Source organism: Akebia trifoliata, chromosome 8, assembly GCF_017979445.1.
Source record: "Akebia trifoliata isolate Shusen 1 chromosome 8, ASM1797944v1, whole genome shotgun sequence".
Classification (NCBI taxonomy): domain Eukaryota; kingdom Viridiplantae; phylum Streptophyta; class Magnoliopsida; order Ranunculales; family Lardizabalaceae; genus Akebia; species Akebia trifoliata.
In genome coordinates this window covers 46,545,924-46,572,092 of record NC_141382.1, presented here as the reverse complement: position 1 = coordinate 46,572,092, position 26,169 = coordinate 46,545,924, and the positions used below count along the sequence as shown (strand labels likewise).

Genomic DNA, 26,169 nt, shown 5'->3' with positions numbered 1-26,169 from the left:
CCCCTGATTTCTCTAACTCCTATATAAATCAACAAAAAAAAAAAAAAACGCACAGTTAATGATGTGGCGTTAGTACAAAATTGGTGCGGCAATAACAACTCTCTTAAATTATTATTTTTCCATCTTTTTCTCATCTTTCTCCACTCACAACCAAAGATCTCGACTTGGGGTTTGCAAGCAACAACCAACTTCTCCGCCGAATCCATCTTGTCCGACGAGTCTATCTACTCCGTCCACCTGTCAAGTAACTCTCTCTCTCTCTCTCTCTCTCCTCCTTCAACCTAGAACCATAAAACCCATCCTTTGCTTGTATTACCGATATACCCTCATCGTCTGGGCAGATTCAAATTGATGCCATTGTAATTTGCATATTCATTAGGGGTGTTTCCAGGCAATAATCCATATAGATCGAACACAAACAAGCAAACGATCAAGAAAAAAAATGCTGCTCGCTGTACTCTTCTCCAACTCCGAAGGCAACATATTGGTTGAACGGTAAGTCAATCTACACCGCTCGTTTTCTTCGATCACTCAGTAGATCTGATCTCTCACCGCAAATCGATTTACGATTCTAGAGTTTCTTTTTTTAATTTCACCCTATTGATCTATTATTTGGCTTATTTTTATTTGTTTTTTTTTCCTTTTAAGGTTTGATTTATCTGTTAATTTAATCTGTTATTTGTTGTAGAAAATGTTTTGTTTGGTAGAAGTTTTGGAATCTTTATGGATCTTCTGATCGTGTAATTTTGTAGTAAAAAAAAAAATTTTGAGGATGGCTGTGAATCTGTTTGATGGATCTTGGTTTTAGTTTATTTGGATGATAATTGATTAGTTATCCAAGTGGATTGGTAATATTAAGTGGGTAGATTGCCAAATTTGTTTGGGGGTTTGAATTGTTGATTCATATAAAATTTAAGACCTTTAACACAAATCATTTATACTGTCAAAGATGGTAAGGGTTGGTTTTTGGGTCTCCTATAGAGAAAACAATTCGCCATGTGAGTGCTAAGTGAACCCCAATTTATCTTGCTAGACCAATCTTGTTGAATGATCAAGAGAGAATCTCATTTAAAATTTAATGAAGGATGGTTTTGTGGGGAAGTTCCTAGAAGAGATGCAACAACAACAATCAAAGCTTACAATTGGTGGTCTTGTTCTGGGTTGGCCATCCGTCCTCATTCTAATGAAAACTTTTACAAATCAAAAAAAGGGGAGAGGGGGTAAACAAGGAAGAGGGCAAAGTTGCAAGTTTCTTAGAGATATAAATGGGTTCAGGTGCTTTGTTAGGTTTGAGTGTCTGACTGATATCAATGTCTCTAACGAACTTGAGGCTAGAGGAAGACATTACTTTTTTCCAACCTTTGTTGGCCTTTGATTGTTGATGGTCACTTATCAGGCATTATTAAGTGGGCTTCATGAAAGGGATGAACCAGTGTACACTTGCATAACTCCAAGGGAACCTTACTTTATGAAGTTTGTTACCCACCAAACCTTACTTTATCAAGTTTGTTGTACAACAAACCTTAGAGTAGATCCTAACCACATCAATTTGTGGCATCAAAAAACATGATTTGATGCCATGGCATTATAAAGGACAAAATTCTAAGAACTTTGATTTTTATTTTTATTTTGAAAAAAGAGTTAATTATCACCATTGAATTTTAGTTTTAAATTTGGGAGTTCAATAGCCATCCATTTTCAACCCTTCGATCAAGCTCAAAAATGATTTTTTTGAATTTTTTTATCTTAAGTCTGAGTTTTTTTCCATGAAATCTAGGAGTTTGTGGTGTTGGATTGCCAATTTGATAATCCATGTGAGCTTAATGACCCTTACTAAGATTTGAAATCCTACGAAGTTAGTCATGCTAGATTGATTCATAAAGTAAGGTTTTTTCGGTAACAAACTTGATAATGTAAGGGGTTTTTGTAATAAAATAGCAACAGATAGGTCTGCATTGTAAATCTCTCAAAAGTAACCACTTTAACCTGCCACATCAGCTATAATATATGCCATTGATTTTGTTTCATGTACGGCGAATCGTGGGTGTACAAACTGGGAGTAAAACAGGGAGTAGCTCTAGAACCCCTCACGTGTGTGTATATATATATATACACACACACACTAGTGAATGCCTGTGCCTACGCCACGGGTGATACAAGTGTGGATGTGTTCCTAACACGTTGGAAAGTTTTTTTATGAGTAGAAAACTCATTTTCACACCTAATAAATGTCCAATTATTGTATTAAACCTATTGAACTCGTTCAAATTTCTAGTAAATCCATCATCTTTATCTTAACCTCTTGACGAAACCTATTCTCACATCCCTCACTATTTTGAATGGTTCATTTTTTCTCCAAGCAAACAAAAAAAAAATATCATGTGTTATATTAAAAAAAATGAGACTCATCTATCATTCCTGCAATACTTCCCATGTAAATAATCAAGTTACGCGGGACCAACATATTTATGTAGAAGACAAACCAAGAACACTTCATTTGTGTAGAAATCTACCAACTTTCAACGTGAGTTTGCAACTCACGAATTGGAATATGATATTACACCCTTAGAAAGCTGAAAATGACTTTTTGAAACACATAAATGCGTTCAGATTTTACACCATTAGGAACGAAAAATTAGTTGGGAGACATAATTGATTGAGCTTCACCAACAGGGCTTGTTCTTATAAGATCATAAAAAGGTTGTTTATAGGGCAAATTATCAATAACACCAAATAAAGCTAGTCTTCTTACAGGATCATAAAAAAGGGCTCATTCTTTCATGTGAAACCAACATATTTATTAATTGCATACCTCCTATTCTTTTATTCCTTACTACTCATGGGATCAGTGCCACCAACCATGTTCATCCAGTAATTCTATTTAGAGCTTATTAAAGCATGATTCTTCCAATAGTTTGTTCTACGTCATTTACAATTTTTTCAATCTTTCATTACTCCATTTAAAGCCTCCACACAATAACACCACAAACGTTCATGTACACATGTTAAGACATGAATCCTGAAATACTATTTCATTACCTCATTTTGGTCTTTCATTACCCTTTCAAAGTTTTCACACAATAAAAACACAATCTTGATGTAGTTAGGGTTTTGGGGATAAAATCCAAGGGCTTTCATCATAGAGGTTGAGAATTAGGGCATTTAGGTAATTTACGATAATCTCTCAAGGAAGACCCAGGTGAAGTGGGGCTGTTTGACCTAGTCCCCCATTTGGCTATTTGAAGGCCATCATTTCAGGTTTTACCCCAAGGCCAAGACGACTTTTGTTGTTGTTGCAAGTCTCCAACCCTTATATCAGAAAACCTAAAATCACTCTTTTAGTAATCCGAACTAACAAAGACATTGGGATCTAAATGAGAACTCGAAAAATGAATGTGACCTGATTCATTAATAACATAAACCATGAAGATCCAATAAAACTAATAGCAAACACGGGAATCAAGAGGTGGGGATGAAGCCTAACCTGGTTTTTATTCTTCTTCTTTTGTAGTTGATGCAATTCTTATATTAAAAGACCACTTCACACTCAAGGATCATTACTGAAAAATGAAACCCAAGAAATTTAAGAAGCCCCAAAACAAAGACTAAATTCATATAGGAGCAAAGTTAAAAGAATAATAAATTCACATAAGAAAAGCTTACAATTCATCCTCACAAATCATTTCTAATTCAAAAAAAAAAAAAAAAATCCTTAAACGCTCTGCAGCCAAAGAAAATAAAGTCTTAACATCCCTATAGTGAGTGTTCTTTCCCATCATATATACTGATTATTTCTCCCTGCAATGCCCAGCTCAACAACTTTTTGTGTCCAACACCATCGACTATTATAATTATAAAAATACGCATTTCACAACTAAGTCAGTGAAATCACCAAAACTAACTACACTAATATCCCAACAACACTCATTTGGTGGCTTTAAGACTCTATAGAATGTAGTGAGATTTTTTTTCACATGGTCAATCCATGACCATTACTTCTATTTAAACATTAATGCAAAGAACATCTCACATTTTCCCTCTTGTTTTCTTATGTAGAATGCATAATTTGAGAAGTGATGCCAAGCATTGTTAGATAACCTGTTTCTTACTTTCTTAGGCATCATTATAAATAGGGTTTATGATTTTACAATAGAGCCTGAGTAGAAGTACACTGGGATCAAAAGGTTGAGGGATGAACTTTACCATAAAGAACATCAGATGGAAGAAGCCAAAGATGAATTGGCTGGTGATGGTAACTTGATCTATGAGGTCAATTCTGGCGAAGCCAGAAATTGAGGTTCAGTGAGACGTTTTAATTCCAACTGTTGTCTGTACATTTGAAACTATTTTAGATTAACAAAAGAAAAACTTTAGGAAATAACCCTGTAGTAGATTAAAAATATCACATATTGGGATTTTAGGTGTAGCTTAGTTAAAGGTTGTAAGCCTGCACCCTCATAAAAAAGAAAGAGATGAATCCCCAAAAGTAGTAGATGGAGGGCAATTGGAATTACCTTACTTCAAATCTGATGGAGGGCAATCCTGCGAACAGTTACCCATCAAAAGTAAAAATGGGGGAAACAATTGATAATATAGTTGAAAAAAAGTGGTGCAAAGTTCAAATAGTTGAAAAAAAAATGATGCAACATATTCTCTTTGTACTACAATGAGTCCATGAGGATCAAGCCAAAAGATTACCGTGAAAAAAGTTGACTATAAAATAAAATTGAAAGAGAAATCATACAAAATCATGCCCTCAATCTCTTAGACAAATGTATCAATTTAAAGAAAACAATCAAACAAAATAAACAATTTCTGCAAAGAACAATCAAACAAAATAAAAAATTTCTGCAAAGAAAACCCTATAATTTCAACAAAAACCACCTCTTAGTCGTCGAAACCATCCAAAGACCCTTCTTCTGTAGTTGAGTCCTTCATCACAAAAGATCTGGAGGTTGAAGATGGCTAAAACCTTTTTAGAAAACAGAACCGTGAGAGAGAGAGAGAGTCTAGGGTTTTACCTAGTATTCATTCAACTTGTGATTCCCTTTCTTGAACTTGCAACACAGAATCGAGAGAGAGGGAGTGCCTTGGACCTGTAGGAGAAATGAGAGAGGAGGGGGGGAGAGATGAGTCATGAGAAAGAGGATGGGATATTGAATTGAGAGAGTGTGGGGGTTTGAAATGTTTCCGCTCATCGAGATCCATGACGATTTGTGGATAGATTACATCCCAACCCCTACTTATGTGAGGGATAAAGGGAGTGGGGTTCACTGTTGTGTTTTATTAAATAATATATATATATGGGAGCGGTTCAGCAGCCCTAAAGTTTGCCAAACATTTTTTAAAACATGGGTTAGAAGATTTGGAATGGGCTGATTTTTTGTGAGGATGATCTCTATGATGAGGAGATCATCCTCACCAAAAATCAGCCTATTCCAAAACTTCTAACCCCATCAAAAGTGATATACAAAAATTGGACGGTCCACGATTCTTCAACTTGTAACTAGGGTTAGAAGTTTCAAAATGAGCTGATTTTTGGTGAGGATGTTCTCTTCACCGTAGAGATCATCCTCACAAAAAATCAGCCTATTCCAAAACTTCTAACCCCATCAAAAGTGATTTACAAAAAATGTTTGGCAAACTTTAGGGCTGCCGAACCGCTCCCTATATATATATATACATAGGTATATGTATATCTTATTTTTCCTTTTTTCTTTTTCTTTCTTTTTTTTTTCTTTTCTATCTCAATATAACTTGGATAAGTATCCAAAGAGAAATAAAAAGGCTAATCATTCCCTCAGAGAAGGGAATCTAAAGTGGTTAAGTCTTATGAAGTCATTTCACAAATGCGTTGAGCGCATAACTATCAACACACTAGAGACCTATAAAGCACGAATAATCACAACATCATTGAGCTACCTTTAGTAAAGTTGAAGAGAGAAGCTTGCTTATTTCATTCATTTCATGTTATGGTTTGCCATATTGCAGCTTCCATGGTGTTCCAGCTGAGGAACGATTACATTGGCGCTCTTTCTTAGTTAAGTTGGGAGCAGATAATCTTAAAGGTGCCAAAAATGAAGAGCTCTTTGTTGCTTCACACAAGTATGTGTACTTGTACATCTTCTTAATTGAAATATTAATACACAAAGATTGTCTATGCGCATCTTCTTTCACAAATTAAGTCATTGGCACTGCACAGAGTGTTCCCATGTGCTGTCTATACCTCTGCCCAATCTGTGATGTGCTCTAATAACAAAATGGTTACTTCGTAGTGCATCTGAAGCATTTTTGAGATTCCTACATGTGGAGTTATAAAAGTTTGGACTTGCTAACTCATCTATAAAATTTAGTTGAAGTATTGGTCTTCTCAACTGTCTTCTTATTTAGTAAAAGTTTACTTACCCTTCAAAAAAAAACCTAGTTAAATATTGGTTGTGCAGATGTTGCACACTAGTTGGCAATATTTGTGTAACAATGATTTGCCATTTATTATCCATGTTTAAGTAAGTCACCATAGGCATTTCCATGTCTGAATCCCATGAGTGGAGCCAGGATTTTACCCATGTGGGGGCAACCAAGAGTAGAAAGGGCAACTAAGAGTGAAATTTTTTTTTGTGCTGGCAATAGTGGCAGATGTTTTTTACCCACCACTAAAATCTGTTGTAATAGCTCTATAATCCATAGACTTTGAAAGTTCTTGTGAGGGCCCCCACTGTAAATCCGTCCATGCTGAATCCATTGAATTTCTTGTCGCCCAAAAGAAACGTATTGTTGTATGTTCAACAATTTATGGTCTCTAGTGGATCTCTCAGTAGGATTCGAAGCCAAGATTTTCCAATCCATTAGACAATGGACAAAAGAACCATCTTATGTGGAGGTTGCTAATGTCCCCCTCAATGTTGGTACTCCCCTAATACAAAATCTTATTATTTTATATTTTAGCAAAACAAAACATTTTATAGTTGAAAGCTTTTGTAGTAAAAAGTTATTTTATATTTATCGCAATTTTTTATTCAATAACCTCGGCAGAATAATAAGTATGACAGAAACTTATCTATGACTCAAATCAATTCAACCACTTCCTTTGCGAGTATTACAATATTACGTGTGAAGTAATTGGGGCACTATTATTCCACTTGAAAATGATTTTAACTGTTTACATGCTTAATCATTCCTCTTTGATTCTGGACTTTACATAATGCTTATTTTGTTGAATGGGAGTTTGTTTTCACACATTTACTTTTTCAGGTCAGTTTATATTGTTTACACTGTACTGGGAGATGTCTGCGTCTATGTTGTCGGAAAGGATGATTATGATGAACTTGCTTGTAAGTTTATCTTGCTAGGCTCTCTCTGTCTATATTAAGAGGAATTTCAAAATGGGAAGAAGATAGCCTACCTGTGCAAAAACTTGGTAGAGTTGCATTGTATGGTTGTGATTGATTCGATGGTGGTGTGGCGGAGCTTGATGGGAGTTGGGCCCACCTTTCATGGCTCTCACTAAGGAGATCTAGTCCTAAAATTTCTCTAAAGACCAATCATCTGATATGTGGACATCTATTCTCGTGACAGTCCCAAAAGAATGAGATAGATTAGATGGTTACGGTCAATGTTGTTAAATAGCATATGTGACCAGCACGTGCTGTTCGCATATGCGATTTTGCACATCGCTTTCTTGGTGGCACATGCTGCAAGAAAAAATATCGAAAAAAAAATGCAGAAAAATATGCCATTGCACAAATCACACATGTCATTGCACTCATGGCATATGCCAGTGCATGCAAAAATATGCCATCGTATGTTGGCAGATAGCATAATTTGGGATATGCGACTGTAGCATATGCGAATATGCGACCACATTTGACAACAATGGTTACAGTTGTCTACTGAAATTAATTTTGGCCCAGTGAACTCCTAATTTGGATCACTGATAGAAGAAACAAAAAAGAATAAATAAACTCATAATTGGGATCCATCAAATGTGATCCCAATAAAGCACCTCCTGTGTACTGCATAAGATGGACAACTTCTCCAATCCTCGTGCTACCATCCATCCATTTTATATGTTTGATCCCTATATTGATCTTGGCTTTTGTCTTATTTCTTCAGTGGCAGAAGTGATATTTGTCATAACATCATCAGTGAAAGATGTATGTGGAAAACCACCAACTGAACGCTTGTTCCTCGACAAGTACGGGAAGATATGCCTGTGTCTTGATGAGATCATTTGGACGGTAAGAAAATGCACACTACATATTTGGGTTCAGTTTTTTCCACTACTGGTACCGCAACCATCCTTTTAGGTCTGAAAATGATTGGCGAGGGAATGAAGGCATCACCACACTAATTCTTCAAACCTTATGAAGTCCTCTTCATCTTAGAAAAGAAAACCCCACAATATTCTTCATCATCATACCAAATGTCTTTATATACTAATCACATTAATGACTTTTCTATTTCTGTTCTACTATGAAGGGTATGCTGGAAAACACGGAGAAAGATAGAATCAGGAGACTGACGAGGTTGAAACCTCCCACTGAGGTCTGAATGGCTTTACCATCTCGCCTCTGCTTAAGATGGTTCATTTCTTGGGTTGTCTTATATTTCTCTGTTGTCTTCTGAATCTTATTTTCGAGTTTTTGTATTATCACACTGTCATTTCAATGGGTGAACTCCTGAAACTCTGTATAAACCTTCTTTCTTGACATAGATGTGATGAAAGTCGAGGAAGAAATAGTTTCTTTCAGCTGGTAAAATCCATCTGTTACAAACCTTATTTGCCTGATTTCTTTTTATTTCTTTTTTTCTTTTTTTTTAACCAGTATCCTTGTAGGCAGCGGATTGGGCCAGTATCTGGCCTTTACCCACTCCATGGACTATGGTTTTGTCTAAGGACTAGTCCCATGCACATGCAATGCCCCGCACATCACCTCATCAGGTAAGTGAGGATGCGCTGCGGGTGGCCCCTGAGGAATTAATGCTCATATTGGGTATAAAACTCACAACCTACGGGCACTAATCACTTATTGGTCCGAAATTGCCATTGAGCCAACCCCTTTATTCCCAGACTTCTGATTTCTTGTTTGATAGACAAGCTAGGGATCAAATATTAAATACTTGATAGGGATGTTAATGGATCAGGGCCAATTGGGTTAGAGTTGATTTGGGACCAATCCAATGAGGATGGGAGTCTAAGGGTGTGTTTTACGAAGATTCTGTCTTCTGGGGGGAGGATGCATTAGTAGATCGTTAGAGGCCTTTGGGTTGGTCACCTCGACCACCTTGTAAGTCTCTTTTGTATTTTGCAATCTGTGCCCTTTTTAATAAATTTATACTTATATTAAAAAAAATGAGGATCGGAGGACAATACAAACCTTAAATGAGTCAAACCATTAAAATCGGTGTATTTTATTTTATTTTATTTTATTTTGTTTTGTAATTTATAATATTTAAATTGAAATCTATTATTTTATATTTTTAAATAAGTCAAACCATTAGTTGATGCTAGGCTATAAAATTTTGCGATTACACGGGTAATAAGCTTTTCAATTATTAAAAAATGATTATTCTATATTTCTAACATCAAACCCAATTGACCATGACAATATTTCACATTGATCATTTCGGCCGGCGAATTAATTTTTAAACAATGGATGGAGTACTCTTTAAGGTTGTGTGATTGCATATTTTTTTGGAAAATTTTTTTTAATCAAAAAGTGAATTTTTCTCAAAGTTCGAAAAATATTTTCTCATCTCATCCATTGGGATGATTTCACCCCTTTTTAATGTTGGTATCTCACAATTACTCTCACCTCAAAATAAGAAGTCAAGGTATATTCTTTAGCTGCAATAAAGAGAACTTTTATGGTCACACCAATTTTTACTAAGAGCACTCCAAGATGTTTGCTAGTTTTTTGATATATTTCATGAGTTATGATGAATGCACGCGATAAGTAAATCATACATGATTTGTACACGGTTGACATGGAAAGGGTATAAAATCATAGATCTTTTTCTTCGAGATATATAAGAAAAAAGATTTGCGGTTCTATGCCCTTTTCATATCAATCACGTAGTTTACGACGTGCATTCATCATTGCAATAAATACACTTTGAAAATTGAATTTTGTATAATAAAAAATACTTTTAACAAATTATTTTTTACCAAAATACCTTCAGAATCCAATTTTCAAAGTGAATTGATTGCACTTTAATGTGTGCCCTAACAAAATCCTATCCCTATGAGTTAGGGTACTCTTAGCAAAAGTTGGTGTGAAAATAGAATCCCTCGCAATAAAACAAAATTATTATCTCAAGGAATGGAATTTTTGAGGGTCAAAATGAACAAAATATTTCTTATCCGTGGCCTTGGTTTTATCTTCGTGACAAGCATCGATAAAGTCGAGGGTATGCTCCGCATATTAAGCTGTTAATTCAACAGAATATTGCCACATGTCCGATTGAAGGAAAATATTAAGTGATGGCTCGGCTTCTAGAGCCGAGTTTAGTCCACTCTTAACTGAGCCGTAGCTGTCACAAATCACGCCTTTGTCTTTTGCTCTATAATAAATTATCTAAATATAAATAACACGTGTCGAAAAGATAGATGCAACACCACAGCCCTCTAAATTTTACAAACAAAACTCAAATAAAAATAATAATTTATTTTGAACTTGAACCATTATTTTAAAAATCAAACTTCCACATTACTCTCGAACTTAAAAATGAAATTTAATAGTAAAATTGAATTTTTTTTTTTTTTTTTGAAATTCATAGATTTCTGTCCTCTACACCCTTGAAGTATATGGGACCATGTTTTTGGATGCTAAGAGGTGAGTCCAAGGACCCTTATTAAAGGTGACTCATTTTTATTTGGAAAATTTTCATTAGCTACAGATAATGTGTTAGTTATTTTATTTTTTTTAATTAAAACCTTGTATGTATGATTGTTAACATAACTCTTTAGGTCTAATTAAATACATTTGGGAGAATAGGCCCATGGGTCCACTTTTTATTTTGATAAACTTCATATGCTAGAAAGAATGTGTTAGATATTTCGTTTTTTCAATTAAAACCTTCTATTTATGATTGTTAAAATATCCCTTTAGGTCTAATTAAATACATTTGGAAGGAAAGGCCCATGGGCCCACTTTTTATTTGGAGAAATTTCAAATGCTAAGGAGAATGTGTTAGATATTTGGTTTTTTTTTTTTTTTTTTTTTAGTTAAAACCTGTTATGTTTGATTGTTAAAAATATCTCTATAGGTCTAATTAAACACATTTGGGAGGATAGGCCCACTACTTCAGCCCAACCACCTAGAAAAACACAAGGATTAGGGTTTTGATCTTGAGCATGCAAAGTAAGTCTGATCTCATAATTCTCAAGCAGTGGAATTTAGAATGGGGTTTGAGCCCTGGTCGTGGGTTCAATTCTCCATGCCCCTTTACCAACTTATCTAAGTTGTCATCACCACAATTATATAACATATATTATATATTTTAAAACTTGGACACAACATAGTTTTGATGATCTACCACACAATTTCTATGAAGGGTTGGGTTTCATAGATAAAGTGTTTTGTCCTATATGGGCTAAAAGTTTCGGCTTGATTATTGTGAGGATGATTCCTATGGTGAGAAAATTCTCCTTACAAAAAATCAGCTCATTCTGAAATTTCTAACCCTAATTTATAAGTTAAAGAATCGTCAATTTTTTTTTCCATTAGTTTGTAACCACTTTTCATGGAGTTAGAAGTTTTAGGATGGGCTGATTTTTTGTGAGGATGATCTCCTTATCATAGAGACCATCCTCACAAAAATTCAGCCCATTCCGAAACTTTGTAGTCACATAAGACAAAATTTTGTCTAGAACATTATTTACAATTTTATCTATTGAACATTGTCCGTCAATGAAAATCTATGTATAAGTTATTAAATTATTCCATTAGCCAAGTATCTCTCTACTTGTAAACATGTTCCAAGTTCAAGCCTAATCAAGATTGCATGGGCCTCAAGTTCGACAGGCAGGGGTTTGGGTCGAACTGGGTCACAACTCACAACTCGTCTTTCTAGATTTGGGTTAGGACTTAGGACTCAATTGGGTCAACCTGATCCCATATTTTGACAATCCAATTCTAGACTCACCACCTTACGATTTGGTGATTCTCAAAATTTGTTGAGATATTTTAAATCTTTGGGTGACAATTGTCCCCACGAGGTATTGCCCACATTCTCAAAGATTTAATATTTCTCTAAAATTTTCAAGGTGAAGGTCACCAAAATCTTTCAAGTGATTATGAGTGTCCATGATATGGAGTAATAAACCACGACTCATTAGTATTTCTTGCATTTAAAAAATCATATTAACTCAATTACCAAAGATACTATAATAATCAAGTGATTTTATTAATACATATGAAATATGTATTACACCTTTTGAGACATGTGGATTATGGGTTTTGTAAGTGTTGAATTTAATAGTCTACAATTTATGATAGAACCTTCTTAATCAATAGTAACATATTGAAATTGTAAGTCAAATGAGCATTCCATCAAAATATCTATCAGGAAAATGAACTTATCAACACAAACCAATGTTGGGATATGTGTTCCATATATTGCTCAAACATAATCTTGTGATCAAATATTTAATAAAAAATATAATATAATGACTCGCTATGGACGTGATTTGGTAGTTTAACTAGGCACGTTTTGTTATCGGTTGAGCAATGCTAGGCTTGGTTCATGTTTACGGTCGAACTTGAGCTTGCGAGCTAGGCTCGTTGGACGATACAACTCGAGTTCTTGTATTTTATATATGTTTTATAATATTAATATCTTTACATATAAAATCCCAAAATATTATACTTTTGGGTTTAATAAATTATGAGTTTGATTGTTAATGCATCCTTGCCTTTTTGTTTGGCCCATTGACACTACTAAGTCTCATAATTGCATTCAACACATTACTAATATATTGACTAATCAAATTTCATATGTAAGTTGAAATCTCTCTTGAAATAATCAATTTTGTTAATTATGACTGATTAGAACATTGTTAACTACCTTTCTATCATTACCCTTTATGATGAATTTACCATCTAATTTTTAAAATGAGTCGTGCTGGGGTGACATTGGGATTTTGACGTGGGGTGCGCACATAACCTTAGATATGTTTTCTTGATATACGAGTAAAAAAACATTTATAATTATATGCACACCTCCACGTCATAAATGTGAGTATCTCACTAAATCCAATGTCACCCCAACATTAGTGTTTTATTATGCATTTCATCCATGCACTTCACACTAATAATTATTCAATCACGATGACAATGTGTTTTATTATGTATTATTGGTAGCAAATAGCAACTCAAGTTATAGTGATATGGTTGATATTTCAACATCTTCTTCCTTAAAGTTCACCATATCAAAAGTCATTCACAAAAACTTTATATATATAAAAAATGGGTCTTGTTAACGTGTGCCCTTAGGACATACGTTAAAGTGCAATAAATACATCTTGGGAATAAGGATATTTATTCAAAGGTATTTTCGGTGCAAAATCCAATTTCCAAAGTGTATAAAAAAAAAACAAAATATAAAAATAAAATTAAATAACAATAATATAAAAACTTCACAAATGAAAAAAAAAAAAAAAAAATTCTAATGTGAAAACTTGAATGACCAATTATCTGAAATTTTTATTTTTTATTTTTTATTATTTTTAAGTTTTGGACATCAATGTATGTATACCGGAAAGCAGCAAAATAAAACCCTAATAATCGGCTTAAGCCATTTAACGTAGTCTCTCTCTCTAACCAAAAGGAATAAATTCCGAAATATCCCCTCGCGTCGATGGATATTCTCTCTAGGCTCCCCCGAATATTCTGCTTAAACCGTTATATATTACTACCATGCCCCCTCCCCTAACCCTCTCTTCTCTTCCCCCCATTAACCATTATTGCCATTAGTTTTCCGTTAAGTTTGTGTCAAATTCCGTCATATATTCCGTTCGTTCTGAATCAACGAAACGACATGAAGTTTGGTAAAAGTTTGAGCAATCAGATCGAAGAAACGTTACCAGAGTGGAGAGATAAGTTCTTGTCGTATAAAGATTTGAAGAAGAAATTGAAGCTGATCGATCCAAAAGGTGGTGGTTGTGATAGATCGAATAAACGACCTCGATTAGCTGTAGAAGGAGATTTTATGGATGGGATTGGAGAAGAGAGAGAGGTGAACGCGATGACGAGGGAGGAGATTGATTTTATTAAGTTATTAGAAGCAGAACTCGAGAAATTCAATTGGTTCTTCATCGAACAAGAGGAAGAATATATTATCAGATTAAAGGTAACTTTTTTATTTAAAAAAAAAAAAAATCTTTCTTTTGATCTCTGTTTGTTGATTTTCTGAATACTTGTTTGCTAAAGTGCGCCGGATGCGATCTGAAATTCTGGAGATAAACAATATCTGAATTATCGTTTAAACAGCGCATAGTGGCGTATTTTAGTTTCTTCGGTTCCATAGATATTTCTATCTTGCGCTTTACTGTTTGCGTTATTCCTTCACGATTGACTTTGGCCTTTCGTCTCGAATCGCAAGCGCTGACGTGGTGTTCTTATCTTTTTTTATTTCTTTCTAACATGCGCCTTGGAAAAGTAACATTGTGGTGCTCTACGCACCGTGTGTTCTTTAGTTAAAACTAGTGGTTCGAAGATGCTGGGCTCGCTTACGTATCCATATTTTCTACAATTCTGCAAATATTCGCCTTTGAAAATGTTTTTTTTATATTATTTTTTCACTTTGTTTTAGGAGGAAATACTACTTTATGCTTTTTTGCGCGCATTTTAATGTGAATTGATGCCCTTTCGCTGTCTGTTGTTGGACTGTTGTGCAGGAGTTGAAGGAATGGGTAGCAAAATCAAAGGAATCGAACGAAGAGTTGCTAAAGATTCGTAAAGAAATTGTTGATTTTCATGGAGAAATGGTTTTGCTGGAAAATTACAGCGCCCTTAACTACACAGGTAATCTTGTTTATTTTTACACAAATACCCCCAAATACATCATATACATAATGCATGCGACATGTCCAATGATGTAAGTTGGACCTTAAAATACCCTTTATTTTTAATTGGATGGGATAAATCACAACTTTTCCAATTCTACTTTAGGCTATAGGAACGAATGAATCTTCTTTACTATTATTATAATGAGACAATGAGAATACGCGTTCCTTGACACCAAAAATGCCCCACGTCGCTAAGCCCTACAAAAACCTCTATAGGGTCTACGTTGATTAAGTTCTAGTCTGGCCCTTACAGTTCGAAATGGGTTAAAAATATAAACAAATCAAAAGATTAGAATTTGAGAAGGACAAATTGAAACACTTTAAATAAAACAGTATGAGTTGCTCTTTTTTTTTTTTTTAAATAATGTTAATCATGTAAAAAATGGTAAAAAAATTTGTCCACCATAACTAGACTTACATAAGAAATCTATTATCTATTATAAATACACTGATATTTATATATAATCAAAATATCATAACCTGCGAAGCTGGGTGGGGAAAATATTTAGTTCTAGCCAGCTTATATTGGAACCTGGCATGACATTTGTGGGTTCAATATCTAGGTCCTAACTCATGTTTTTTTGGATGGGCTGGGCCGAGTTTGTGGGACGGATTGACACCCTTATTATCAAGTTATTTTCGTGATCAAATAAAATTACGATCCCACTATAAAATTGTGATCTCCCATCACTTTAGTTTTTAAAAATTATGAAGCTACCCACAACAACCCTTGTAACACTTAGGTTAGTTTTCTAAAATTACATAAATGTTATTCTATTATTTTATTTTAAAATTTGTCTTATTTAATATTTTAAATTACTAAATACCCTTATAATATATTAAATGATAAAATATGATATAAAATTAGATCATTTATTTTTAAAAAATTGAAATAGTTTTTTAAAGTCTTTATAATAGAGAGTTAATAAAGCATAACTCCTAATCTTATGCCGTGTGCTAGTGTTTAATAACCAACAAAAAGGTTTTGATCTCAATTCTCTCTCAAATTCTTTGGAGAATTGGAAGAGGAACATGAATTACGTAACCTAAGAGAAGTGGAGAAATGGGTGCGCTAGTGAAACAAAGAATGACGATCTATGCTTCAGAGGGATTATTTGATTTTTAGTTTGGTATGCAATGAGTATAAGTCTATGTGTCAATATGAGTTCTTTATGATGAGTATAGATTATAGTCAATCCTTGGAAGTAAGGGGTAGTTTTATCATTTAAAAATAATACTTTTATGAGGGAGAATTTGGAACAAAGTTGAAAACCTCCTGTTTGGAGGTAGTGATTGTTTCAAATTTAGTGAAATATCTTAAATAAATGTACTTGGGTTTGAGGATGGCCCATAAAAGACTCTTAAATTTTGGAGTCAGAATTCGCCATTTACAAAAATTTGGTAGCTCTTATTTTTCTATCAAATTCTATAATAATTAAAGCGAGCTGCTATTGGCGTCCCAACTTTTACTTATTACACCCCAATTTCTTAAATTATTTATCACACCCCAATTAAAAATTAAAACATATCCTTCAAAAGTTACAAAGGTTTGGTTCAAATTATAATCTTAACATTACAAAACATTATAACACTTGTTGAAACAGTTTTAGTAGTTGTTTACAATCATGATTAAGCTCATACAGAATTATAAAACCCAAAAATATAAATCTAACAAAAAACAGGAGAGCATTTATTGGCACCCTTACTTTTACTTATTCTCAAACATTTACTTACTTTCTTTATTTTTAATTAATTGGGGTGTAATAAGTAAAAGTTGGGGTGCCAATAGTAGCTCTCTATTTAAAATATAGAATTAATAAAAATTTATAATTTTGCAATTTTTCTTATTAAATTGATTTATTATTATTGTGTGGAACAGTACATGAATATTATGAATCTTTAAAAAGAGATGTGCAAAGCCAGGATTTTGCTCATGTGGGGCCAGCCAAGAGTAGAAAAATTTTGCGGGGACAATTAAGAGTGAAAAAAAAGAATTGTGGCAGAATTCTTTATCCGCCGCTAAAGTCTGTCGCAATAGCACATTAATCCATTGCATTTGAAATCTTTTGTATGGGCAAGTGCCCCCATTCTAAATCCACCCCTGAAAAGAGAGATCATAACAAATTATACAATATTATGTATAATTTGTGCAGCTGAGTTTTGTTGTAGTTGTAAATTTTTTGAAAATTTTGTGTAATTCGTGGACTGTACTCAAATTATTCATCAACTGCTGAATCGAGATACTCAATTCAGTTTAAACTGATCAATTTTCCTCCCATAATACTTCAAACAGGTCTGGTGAAGATACTAAAGAAATATGACAAGCGAACAGGTGCCCTTATTCGCTTGCCCTTCATTCAAAGGGTCTTGCAACAGCCATTCTTTACTACAGACATGATTTACAAGCTTGTTAAGGAATGTGAGGTAATGCTGGATCATCTCTTCCCCGTAAACATACCATTAGTTCAGAGTACCATAGCAAATGGAAACGAAGAATTCAACCTCCCTGAGCCTAATGCAGCTAAGAAAGAAGGGTTGCTTAGAATGCCTGAAGATCTAGCAGAGATTGAGTATATGGAGAGCTTGTACATGAAGAGCACTATATCAGCGTTGCGGGGTTTGAAGGAGATTCGGAGTGGAAGTTCGTCGGTGAGCCAGTTTTCATTGCCCCCATTGCAGGTTAATGTGTTGGAGGTGACTTCCAATAAAATTCCTGTTCTGGAGCAAGCAGCCAAGTGATTGTGGTTTCTTGAAGGGAAACTTTTACTGTATTTATATGTCTTTTTTTTTTTTTTTCCCAAAAGTTGCTTCTGCTTGGTTGTATTTGCTAGGAACGTGAGTGTAAATTTGCATGAATGTGGATAGTGCAAATAAACTTCTAAAATACTAGATGTTGGAGCAAAGAAACTTTGGGTGTGTTTATTTGCAAGGATAACCCTATACAGCCTAATTTTAGTTGACATCTTAAACTGTTATATTGTATTGTCACAGTGATATTTGTGTTTCCAGCTCATGTGTGTTCTTTACTTCTTGTTCACTCTTTTTTAAATGCTCGCCATGCCAAGTTTTGCTATCAGCACCCCATTTCATATGTAAATTACCAAAGAATTAAGACTTTGTGTGGCAATAGAAGAGCGTTATTATTATTGTAAGTTATATATCTTCTTTGTGCATCTCGAATAAAAAAGCAATGGTTTTGTGCACTGCCACATCAAGAGAGTTAGGCTACTCTTTATGTTTATTTGTATTTTTAGTCCAAATTGTATGAACCGGTATAGAGGATTGAAATTCTCCTCCCAAACAACGACACATTCCAAGGAATTAATGCCTTGCGCCTTTTTAAAAGACTAATGATTTTCTAGCTAGGAAGTCTTCACTCGGTCAATACTCAGTTGATGTGGTATGGACACAGAGCCATCAGGATACACAATTATCACATCTTTTATGTGGATTTGCAATTGTATATCCTACGGAAATAGATCTATGATTATGTGTATGTGCTATGTCAGTTGAGTATTGACCGAGTGAAGATTTTTAGTTAGAAAATCAGCTGTGTTTTTAAAATTTTCTTTGTGGTTTACGTGGCATGTGTTGAGGTGTTGGACCTGGTGCTATCTATACTTTTTTTTAAGGGGTGGAATGGACTAGTTAAATATTAGGGATAAAATTAAGTTTGCTCCCAAACAGGTCTTCTAAGATGCTTTCCCTGGACTTCTTTGAATATTGAGATGGGAACATCTACAAGTCCCTCGGAAATCAACTCGGCGGGGCAGTCCCTTATCTTTGAATTGGTCTTCACTTTCACTAGTTGGAATTTTGGAGTAATACATCCACTTATTTGTTGCACCCACATGGTATATACACCAATCAAACGTGTTTTCGTTAGTTACACTCAAACTTCTTTCTCACAACGTCGTCGTCTCACAAAGAATTTCATCTTTGACTAAGCTTTGTTTTGAGTCTTGCAAGACATCTGATACGAACCTACTTTGATCGGATCACAAAAATAATAAAAGAGGAAGAAAGATCAGAAATTGATCTCGTTCGAGGGAGATTGGACCTCCTATGGCCACCAATTCAAGATGGTGAATCTCTAAATCCCAAAAGATTTTAATAATAATTATATGTCTGACTAATTCACATTAATTAATTACTTAAATAGATTTTACAAAAATTTAGCACGTTGCACCACTCCTAAAATTTAGAAAAGCTATTTCCTAAAACAAATCAACTACTCAATTAGTTATTTCCTTCTCAAAGTAAAACACTTACTTCCAAAACCATCCCCACCATTTACAAGGGAAATAACTACCTCTTCCCACGTAACACATACATTCTAAAACTTGTGAGTTGTGATCCTATGCTCCTTAGCAACCCAAGCTACAATAGTCCCTTTTCCAAATATAGGCATGTAACAACATCAAACTTAAGTTCTTTTTCGTTTGTTTATCAATTCTACTTTGTAATGTATTTGTAATAAGGGAAAATGATAAAAAAAAAATTAAGAGAAATGCTAGGAATTGATTTAGATTAGGGTTAAAGCTCTAATGTACAACATTTGAATGCTTAAAAATATTGACAAATATTTTTAAAAAGTATTGATAACAAAAACTTATTAATAATGTGTTAAATATGCACAAAAATTATTTTTGATTTACTTATATCGATGCGGAAAGGTCAATATGTGTTTAGCCATGTCGACAAGACATAAGCGACGTGGAATAAACCATGTCAAATCTATCCTTTCAACATATTTTTTGTACTTAAAAACTGTGTCGACATGACACGAGTGACATGACTAAAGCCATGTCAAATGAGTCCTGTTGATACAAAGTTTTTCTGTAAAACATAAGACATGAAAACAAAAATCGATAAATGCATGGAAAGATACAAGTTTTATCTACAACTTTTAGAATTATCATATTTATTGTAATTGTAGTCATTTGATTGAGTTATTTACCTTTTAGATTGTGTTATTGGGAATCGAGTTCAAACAAATGAAATAAATAATGAGAAAGCCTAAAAATATAATGAGATTTTAATAGTTATCATCTTTTATTGTTGTCCATCGAAAAAATGATTTTTAGAAATTTTTTTTTTTTTTTTGAAACACGGTATCCCTACTGGTAGAGGACCAGTTCATCAAGCAATCCATAGGACAGGTCCAATCCAGGTTTCCCAACCATACCCGACAAGAATAATCTATGACCACATGCACCAACCCACACAACACGTGTGACTTTTTAATCAAGAAATAATTCATAGTTTCGAACTCACAATTTAGAATCAATAGAAAATAAAAGAACTAAGAGGAGTTATCTTCAACTTCGCCAATGACATGAACAGAAATTAAGGGTTTTAAATTTCAAATGTTTTAGTTATTATGGTGGATCCAAGTACTAATATGAATGTGACTCATCTGTCCTTTTCTTTTTCATTTTAAGTGGGTGCAAATATCTGAAAAGGTGGGTACCAATATCGCGACTCTTTAATAAGATTAAATGGAAAATAAGATTTTGATCAACTGACTCCAAATTTGTTTTGGATAAAACATTTTTGTTCAATGATTTAAAATAAAGTAACTAAAATGGGACCATTGGTGGTAGAAATGCCTAACATGAGTAGGGCTAGCAATGGATTTGTTTGATACCACTCCAATACCGATCTGAATTTTTTAAATATTAATCCGATCGGATTAATGAATATGTAAACCAAATCCGATCCATTTAACTTTATCCTTAATCCGAAACCAATCCGATCACATGTCTTATTTTCAAATTATCAATGTTCAAAAGATTTAAAAAATATAAAATCATATAAATTGTTTAAAATTCTATTTTATAATTACAAATATACCAAAAAGACTAAAATATTTTATCTATATGTATTTATATGAAATTAAGAATAATAATAAAAGAACAAATATTTATGTGGGTCCTATAAATAGGATACAATTAAACTAGAGAATCTAGACTCTACACAACCAATTGGATCGGGTCATCTTTGATTGCTTTTAATTGGATCAGGGTGGATTCATAACCGATCTGATTAACTTATAGGTCAACCAAGGTCAAGAGTCAAGACTAAATCATATCTAACTAGATCCTGATTAGATCCTTCAGATCCTCACAATTATATCATATAATGCCGGATATTGGATCCATGATTTTGAAAATCCAATCTAGATATTCTCTTATGGATACACTTATATTCCTAGAGATTCACACCAGAGCAATATCGAAGAATTAGTATTAATCCTAGCCTTTCATGAGGTGTGAACGGTACACGTGTCGCAATCTAGAGAGCGTGTAAATATTTTGATGCTACTTTCCACTTTAAAGTTTTTCCCACGTGATCTGCACGTGCAAATGTTATATATGGTAAGGCGGGAAGTATTGCTGATTTTCGTTCGGGATTTAAACGTTACGTATAAAGAGTGAAATCGTGTAATTACCGAAGCACAATAGCTCCTCAACTCCCATTTTTCAATCCACGCCACGTGTCATTTTATTCTATGTAGACCCATATAAAATGAAAACTACTCGCCAAGTGTCAGTGTCAATGTGTTGATTTTGATTCGATTCGATTTCGTTAAATGGACACCCCTAGTTGATCTACCAAGGTGTAGGTCAAACCGTCATCAATGTTGATATAAAAAAACATGTGACTTGGCATGCAAAGGAGATGGTAGTTGGATAGCTACTCAACACCCAGGAACACTACATCAATAATCCATAAGAACAAAAATGTTTAAAATGGAAAGTTCAATTCAAGTTAACTTAGTTACTACAAATGGTTTGTAAATATAACTTTTATAGATGGAATGAAACTGGTGAAGATTTCATAATAGATAACGTGAATTCTTTTACTATATTTAAATCAAATGTTTGCAAATAAATACTAATAGTCTCTTGTAAGCTGTAACCGATAGAGAACATTGTTATTTCATTCATGGATGTCAAGGTAACTCTCCCTCTCTCTCTCTCTCTCTCTCTTGGTATGATCCATGGATTAGCTGACATCTGAAGTTATCTTACAACAATGGTTTGTGTGTGTGTGTGTGTGTATAGGGAGCTTTCAAAATGTTTATCATCTTATGTTGGGCTTCATTTGGGTGGGCCCGGATGCCTTGGGTCCACTGGGATTCATATTCATCAAATGTTTTTGATGTTGTGGATTATGGTGCAGTTGGAGATGGTAAAACCGATGATTCAAAGGTAAAATTCTCTCCCTCTAATGGTTTATCTTTTTTAATTTTATTTTATATAAATACAATCTAACAATTTTTTTTTTTTTTAATTTATAGGCATTTTTGAAAGCATGGGCTAAGGCCTGTTCAATGTCGGGCTCTTCAACCTTAAAGGTTCCATATGGAAAAACATTCTTGCTGAATCCAGTAACCTTCAATGGCCCATGTAATTCTATCGATATTAATTTTCAGGTAATTAAAGAGAAGATTTATATATAATTTTTTTCTCTTATATTTATTAAATTAAATTTAAATATCATGTTAAATAATTTTTTTGGTAAATATTATAATCAGATTTTAGGAGATATATCGGCCCCAAGCCATATTTCGGCATGGAATGGTAATAATTTGGAACATTGGATTGTGTTCCATTCGATCAATGGTCTCAACCTTAACGGGACGGGTCAGATTGACGGGCAGGGTTCATCTTGGTGGAAATGTAGAAATGATAATGTAAATTCACCTACTTTTTTTTTTTTTTTAATATTCAAATTTATATTTTCTTAATTTATTAACTTTTATTTTGCTTTGTTCATGTAGATATGTCCAGGAGCACCTACGGTAAGTATTATTTTTCTCTATTAAAATTTGATTTTCACTATATTAAATTAAAGAAATAAAAGATAGAAATTATTTTTTTACTGTTATCTATTGGTCGATTGCAGTCCGTGAAGATCAGCCATTGCAACAACTTTCGATTGAGAGGATTGAAATTCATTAACAGCCCAATGATGCATTTGGTCTTAAATAATTGCTTGGGAGTTCAGATTTCGAAGATTATGATAACTGCACCCGAGAACAGTCCAAACACCGATGGTATACATCTTGGAAACAGCAAGCACGTCGAGATCATGGAATCCGTCGTAGGCACCGGTAGTTTTCTGCTCTAATTTCATTCTTAATCGAATAATTTAAGTAGACTATGTAGTCATTTTGAGTTAAATTTCTTCCATTTTGTATTGTAGGAGATGATTGCATTTCAATTGGAAATGGTACCTCGGACGTAAATATTACTCAAATTTTTTGTGGGCCGGGACATGGTATAAGGTTAGTAATCAATATCTATTATTATTGATAATTAATAAAATATTATAAGATATGATGCGATGTAATAAGGTGTATAATCTTATGTCAAGATGATATGATGTATCGATATATATATATATTTTATCACATTGCATCATATAGTTTACTATTACAAAGAGATCTAGAGTGGTGGCTAATAATTCTCTTTTTGTTATTGTAGTGTTGGGAGCTTAGGAAGATCAGAATCTTATGCCAAAGTTGAACAAATATATGTCTCTAATTGCACCTTCCACGGGACGTCGAACGGATTGAGGATAAAGACATGGCAGGTAGAAAGGACGTCAAATTCTCATTTTGTTACGAAATCTTCAATTATATTTTATTTGGCCAAGATTATAAGCAAAAATAGTAGTTTATTTCGATCCAATTCTTGAATTTTTTTTACATATAAATTAAGAATCCTGATAATCTGACTACCCCATGTGTCAAATTCAATCCACTACTCTAATGTGATAAGTTCGGGAATTGTAGTTCTGCACTCATTGGGATACAAGGATGCACTTCCCCATAAAAAGTGTATTTCGAGTGAATTGTGTGTCCCGAGAAGTGCAGTTCTATGATTCTCAAACTTGTCATGTCAAGTAGTCGATTGAGTTTGCCAAGTGGGGTAGTCAGATTATCTCGACTCATAAGTTAATTTATGGAATGTAAATTATGTGTCGATCAATAAAGACCACCTTGCAAGGTTATATACCGCAAGGTGACTGATTGGGAAGCATTAGCCCTGACATTTAAGGCTTATAGCGGTGGATTAGTTAAAGAATTTCGAGGGCATAACCCTACATATTTTCATTTTTGTGAAGGAATTTCTTCTACTAAAGTTTATTTCATGTTATTTTGTTGAATTATGCAGGGAGGATCTGGTTTTGTTAGAGGGGTCACCTTTGAGAACATGAAGCTTACTTCAGTTGATAACCCAATTATCATTGACCAATTCTATTGTAATGGTCTTCATAACTGCAAAAATAAGGTAATTATTACTGTCCAATTTATTCTCCTTTTAAAATTTACTTATAAGGACATATCACTAAGGGTCGAAAGGAAGAATCATATATACATGTACGGTGGATTTGAATCCATGATCAACAAAATCATGTTTTTCGTAAATATTCCTTCAATTTTATGGTTGGAGTTTGCCAACTATTTATTTCTTACTCTTAAATTATATCAAATAAATGTTCCTACCCATGCACACACGCACAGAAGAAGCTAATATCCCATCAAAACATTGTTCTATATATGTTAGCAATCTTTAAAATCATGTTTTTTCATTAATGTTTTTAACAAATACTTGTTCAAATCTCCTGACTTTCTATATTATTTTTCTTAAATTTATATGAACACCAAAGACAATGGGAGTGGAGGTTACTGATGTACAGTTTGTGAACGTGGTTGGATCTTCAACCAAAGAAGTTGCCATCAACCTTGCTTGCAGTGAGACGGTTGCCTGCAAAGACATTCGTCTCGAAGATATTCGGTTAACAACAACAGAACCATATGCAAAGCCTACCTCTTTTTGTTCAAATGCCCATGGAAACTTGATACCTCCTGTCGTTCCAGCAGTTCCTTGCCTTGCTTAGCTTGCAAATATTTGCATATTTGTGATCACAAATGTGATATTGTATGTATTTGCTTATATAGCCAGAGCTGGCTAGAAAACAAACCTCCCTTAAAAGCTTCAACTCAAGTCAAGAGAGGTTTTGAATTTGTTTTTGTTTCAATGTAGGTTGTTATCTTTGTCCTAAGTTTCTATTATTTGTTTGCTAGCTTTAATTTCCATTTTGACTCGAAATGGGTCTTTAAGATCCTAAATCTGATCAAAGGTTGGAATCTAATAAAGATTTTCTCTAATATATTATTGGATTTGTTGTGAATTTATCATATCTTTACCTTTAAGGATCTAAATATTATTAGATGAAAAAAAAAATTATATTAATAAAAATGTATTATTTCTTTAATTTATTAATCTGCTTAAAATATATATATATATTTATGATGAAGATTTTAGGGAAAAAAGATAATAATCTCGATAATTTTTTTTCCATAAAATAGATGCAAATATAGTTTTGTAATTTAATTATGCACATATCTTTGAAACCTCATGTTGGTTATTTCAAATATTTCATGTCGATAGGAATGTAAATGGGCCGGGTAACGGCCCTCAACTTTCTATTACAAGCCTGACGCAGGTGGGCAGACTTGGTTAGGAATGACCTAGCTCTCAAGTGTTTGGCCTATTTACGGGTCATGGTAACCCACATAAGTAATTGTAAGATAAGTTATGGGCTACTGAGTGGGCTTAGCACCTTGGTCTGAACAAAACTCTAAACATGAATGGGGTCTTTTTATCTACAGTAATTAAATGGGCCTATTTGCATTACTTTAAACTTGTCCATGATGGATGGGGCGAAACCCGGCCCATTGATTCCATCATCTCATTGAGCTCTCCAACTTTTTTGATCTCTTGGTCGATATTTATCCAAAAATTAACCTAATTCGATGATTCAGAATTGGTAACTCTAGGAATCATCATTAAGTATGATTTTAGTGCGTAGGTCCACTAAGGGATGGGCCTAACACAAATAAGATAGTGGGCCCAAATTTTGTTCAAAGTGGACTCTTGATACTCTTCTCTGTTCAAAGTTCAAACTGATCACATACCCCTTAACCTCGGTTTTATTATCCCTCAAGGATAAATAAAAATTAACTAGTTACCCTCATTTTTTATTTAATGATCAATAATAGTCCTTGAAACCCTTTCATT

The 26,169-nt window shown here is 33.8% G+C and overlaps 3 protein-coding genes across 3 annotated transcripts; all 3 read left to right on the top strand.

Moving 5' to 3' along the window:
• Positions 1-108: 108 nt before the first annotated feature.
• LOC147397241 (SNARE-like superfamily protein) lies at positions 109-8,779 on the top strand. The gene is made up of 6 exons (XM_086452774.1): positions 109-244; positions 380-495; positions 5,992-6,105; positions 7,252-7,331; positions 8,113-8,237; positions 8,479-8,779. Exons 2-6 carry the CDS (start codon positions 443-445, stop codon positions 8,548-8,550), a joined length of 444 nt encoding a protein of 147 aa, XP_086308900.1. The 5' UTR covers positions 109-244; positions 380-442; the 3' UTR covers positions 8,551-8,779.
• Positions 8,780-13,878: 5,099 nt separating this feature from the next.
• LOC147397240 (SPX domain-containing protein 1-like) lies at positions 13,879-18,078 on the top strand. Its single transcript, XM_086452772.1, has 3 exons — positions 13,879-14,352; positions 14,900-15,026; positions 17,364-18,078. Exons 1-3 carry the CDS (start codon positions 14,041-14,043, stop codon positions 17,807-17,809), a joined length of 885 nt encoding a protein of 294 aa, XP_086308898.1. The 5' UTR covers positions 13,879-14,040; the 3' UTR covers positions 17,810-18,078.
• A 4,296-nt stretch (positions 18,079-22,374) lies between these two features.
• On the top strand, positions 22,375-25,183 carry LOC147397239 (putative polygalacturonase At3g15720). Its single transcript, XM_086451819.1, has 8 exons — positions 22,375-22,511; positions 22,614-22,772; positions 22,860-22,880; positions 22,985-23,192; positions 23,285-23,366; positions 23,566-23,674; positions 24,259-24,375; positions 24,755-25,183. The coding sequence occupies exons 1-8, from the start codon at positions 22,410-22,412 to the stop codon at positions 24,983-24,985; spliced, it is 1,029 nt and encodes a 342-aa protein (XP_086307945.1). The 5' UTR covers positions 22,375-22,409; the 3' UTR covers positions 24,986-25,183.
• Positions 25,184-26,169: the final 986 nt, after the last annotated feature.

Coding starts and splice junctions, on each gene's coding strand:
- LOC147397241 (XM_086452774.1), top strand. CDS start 443: ATGCTGCTCGCTGTACTCTTCTCCAACTCCGAAGGCAACATATTGGTT. Junction 6,106..7,251: donor CTCTTTGTTGCTTCACACAA/GTATGTGTACTT, acceptor TTACTTTTTCAG/GTCAGTTTATATTGTTTACA. Junction 7,332..8,112: donor TGATTATGATGAACTTGCTT/GTAAGTTTATCT, acceptor TTATTTCTTCAG/TGGCAGAAGTGATATTTGTC.
- LOC147397240 (XM_086452772.1), top strand. CDS start 14,041: ATGAAGTTTGGTAAAAGTTTGAGCAATCAGATCGAAGAAACGTTACCA. Junction 14,353..14,899: donor AATATATTATCAGATTAAAG/GTAACTTTTTTA, acceptor ACTGTTGTGCAG/GAGTTGAAGGAATGGGTAGC. Junction 15,027..17,363: donor CAGCGCCCTTAACTACACAG/GTAATCTTGTTT, acceptor TACTTCAAACAG/GTCTGGTGAAGATACTAAAG.
- LOC147397239 (XM_086451819.1), top strand. CDS start 22,410: ATGTCGGGCTCTTCAACCTTAAAGGTTCCATATGGAAAAACATTCTTG. Junction 22,773..22,859: donor GGAAATGTAGAAATGATAAT/GTAAATTCACCT, acceptor TTGTTCATGTAG/ATATGTCCAGGAGCACCTAC. Junction 22,881..22,984: donor TATGTCCAGGAGCACCTACG/GTAAGTATTATT, acceptor GGTCGATTGCAG/TCCGTGAAGATCAGCCATTG.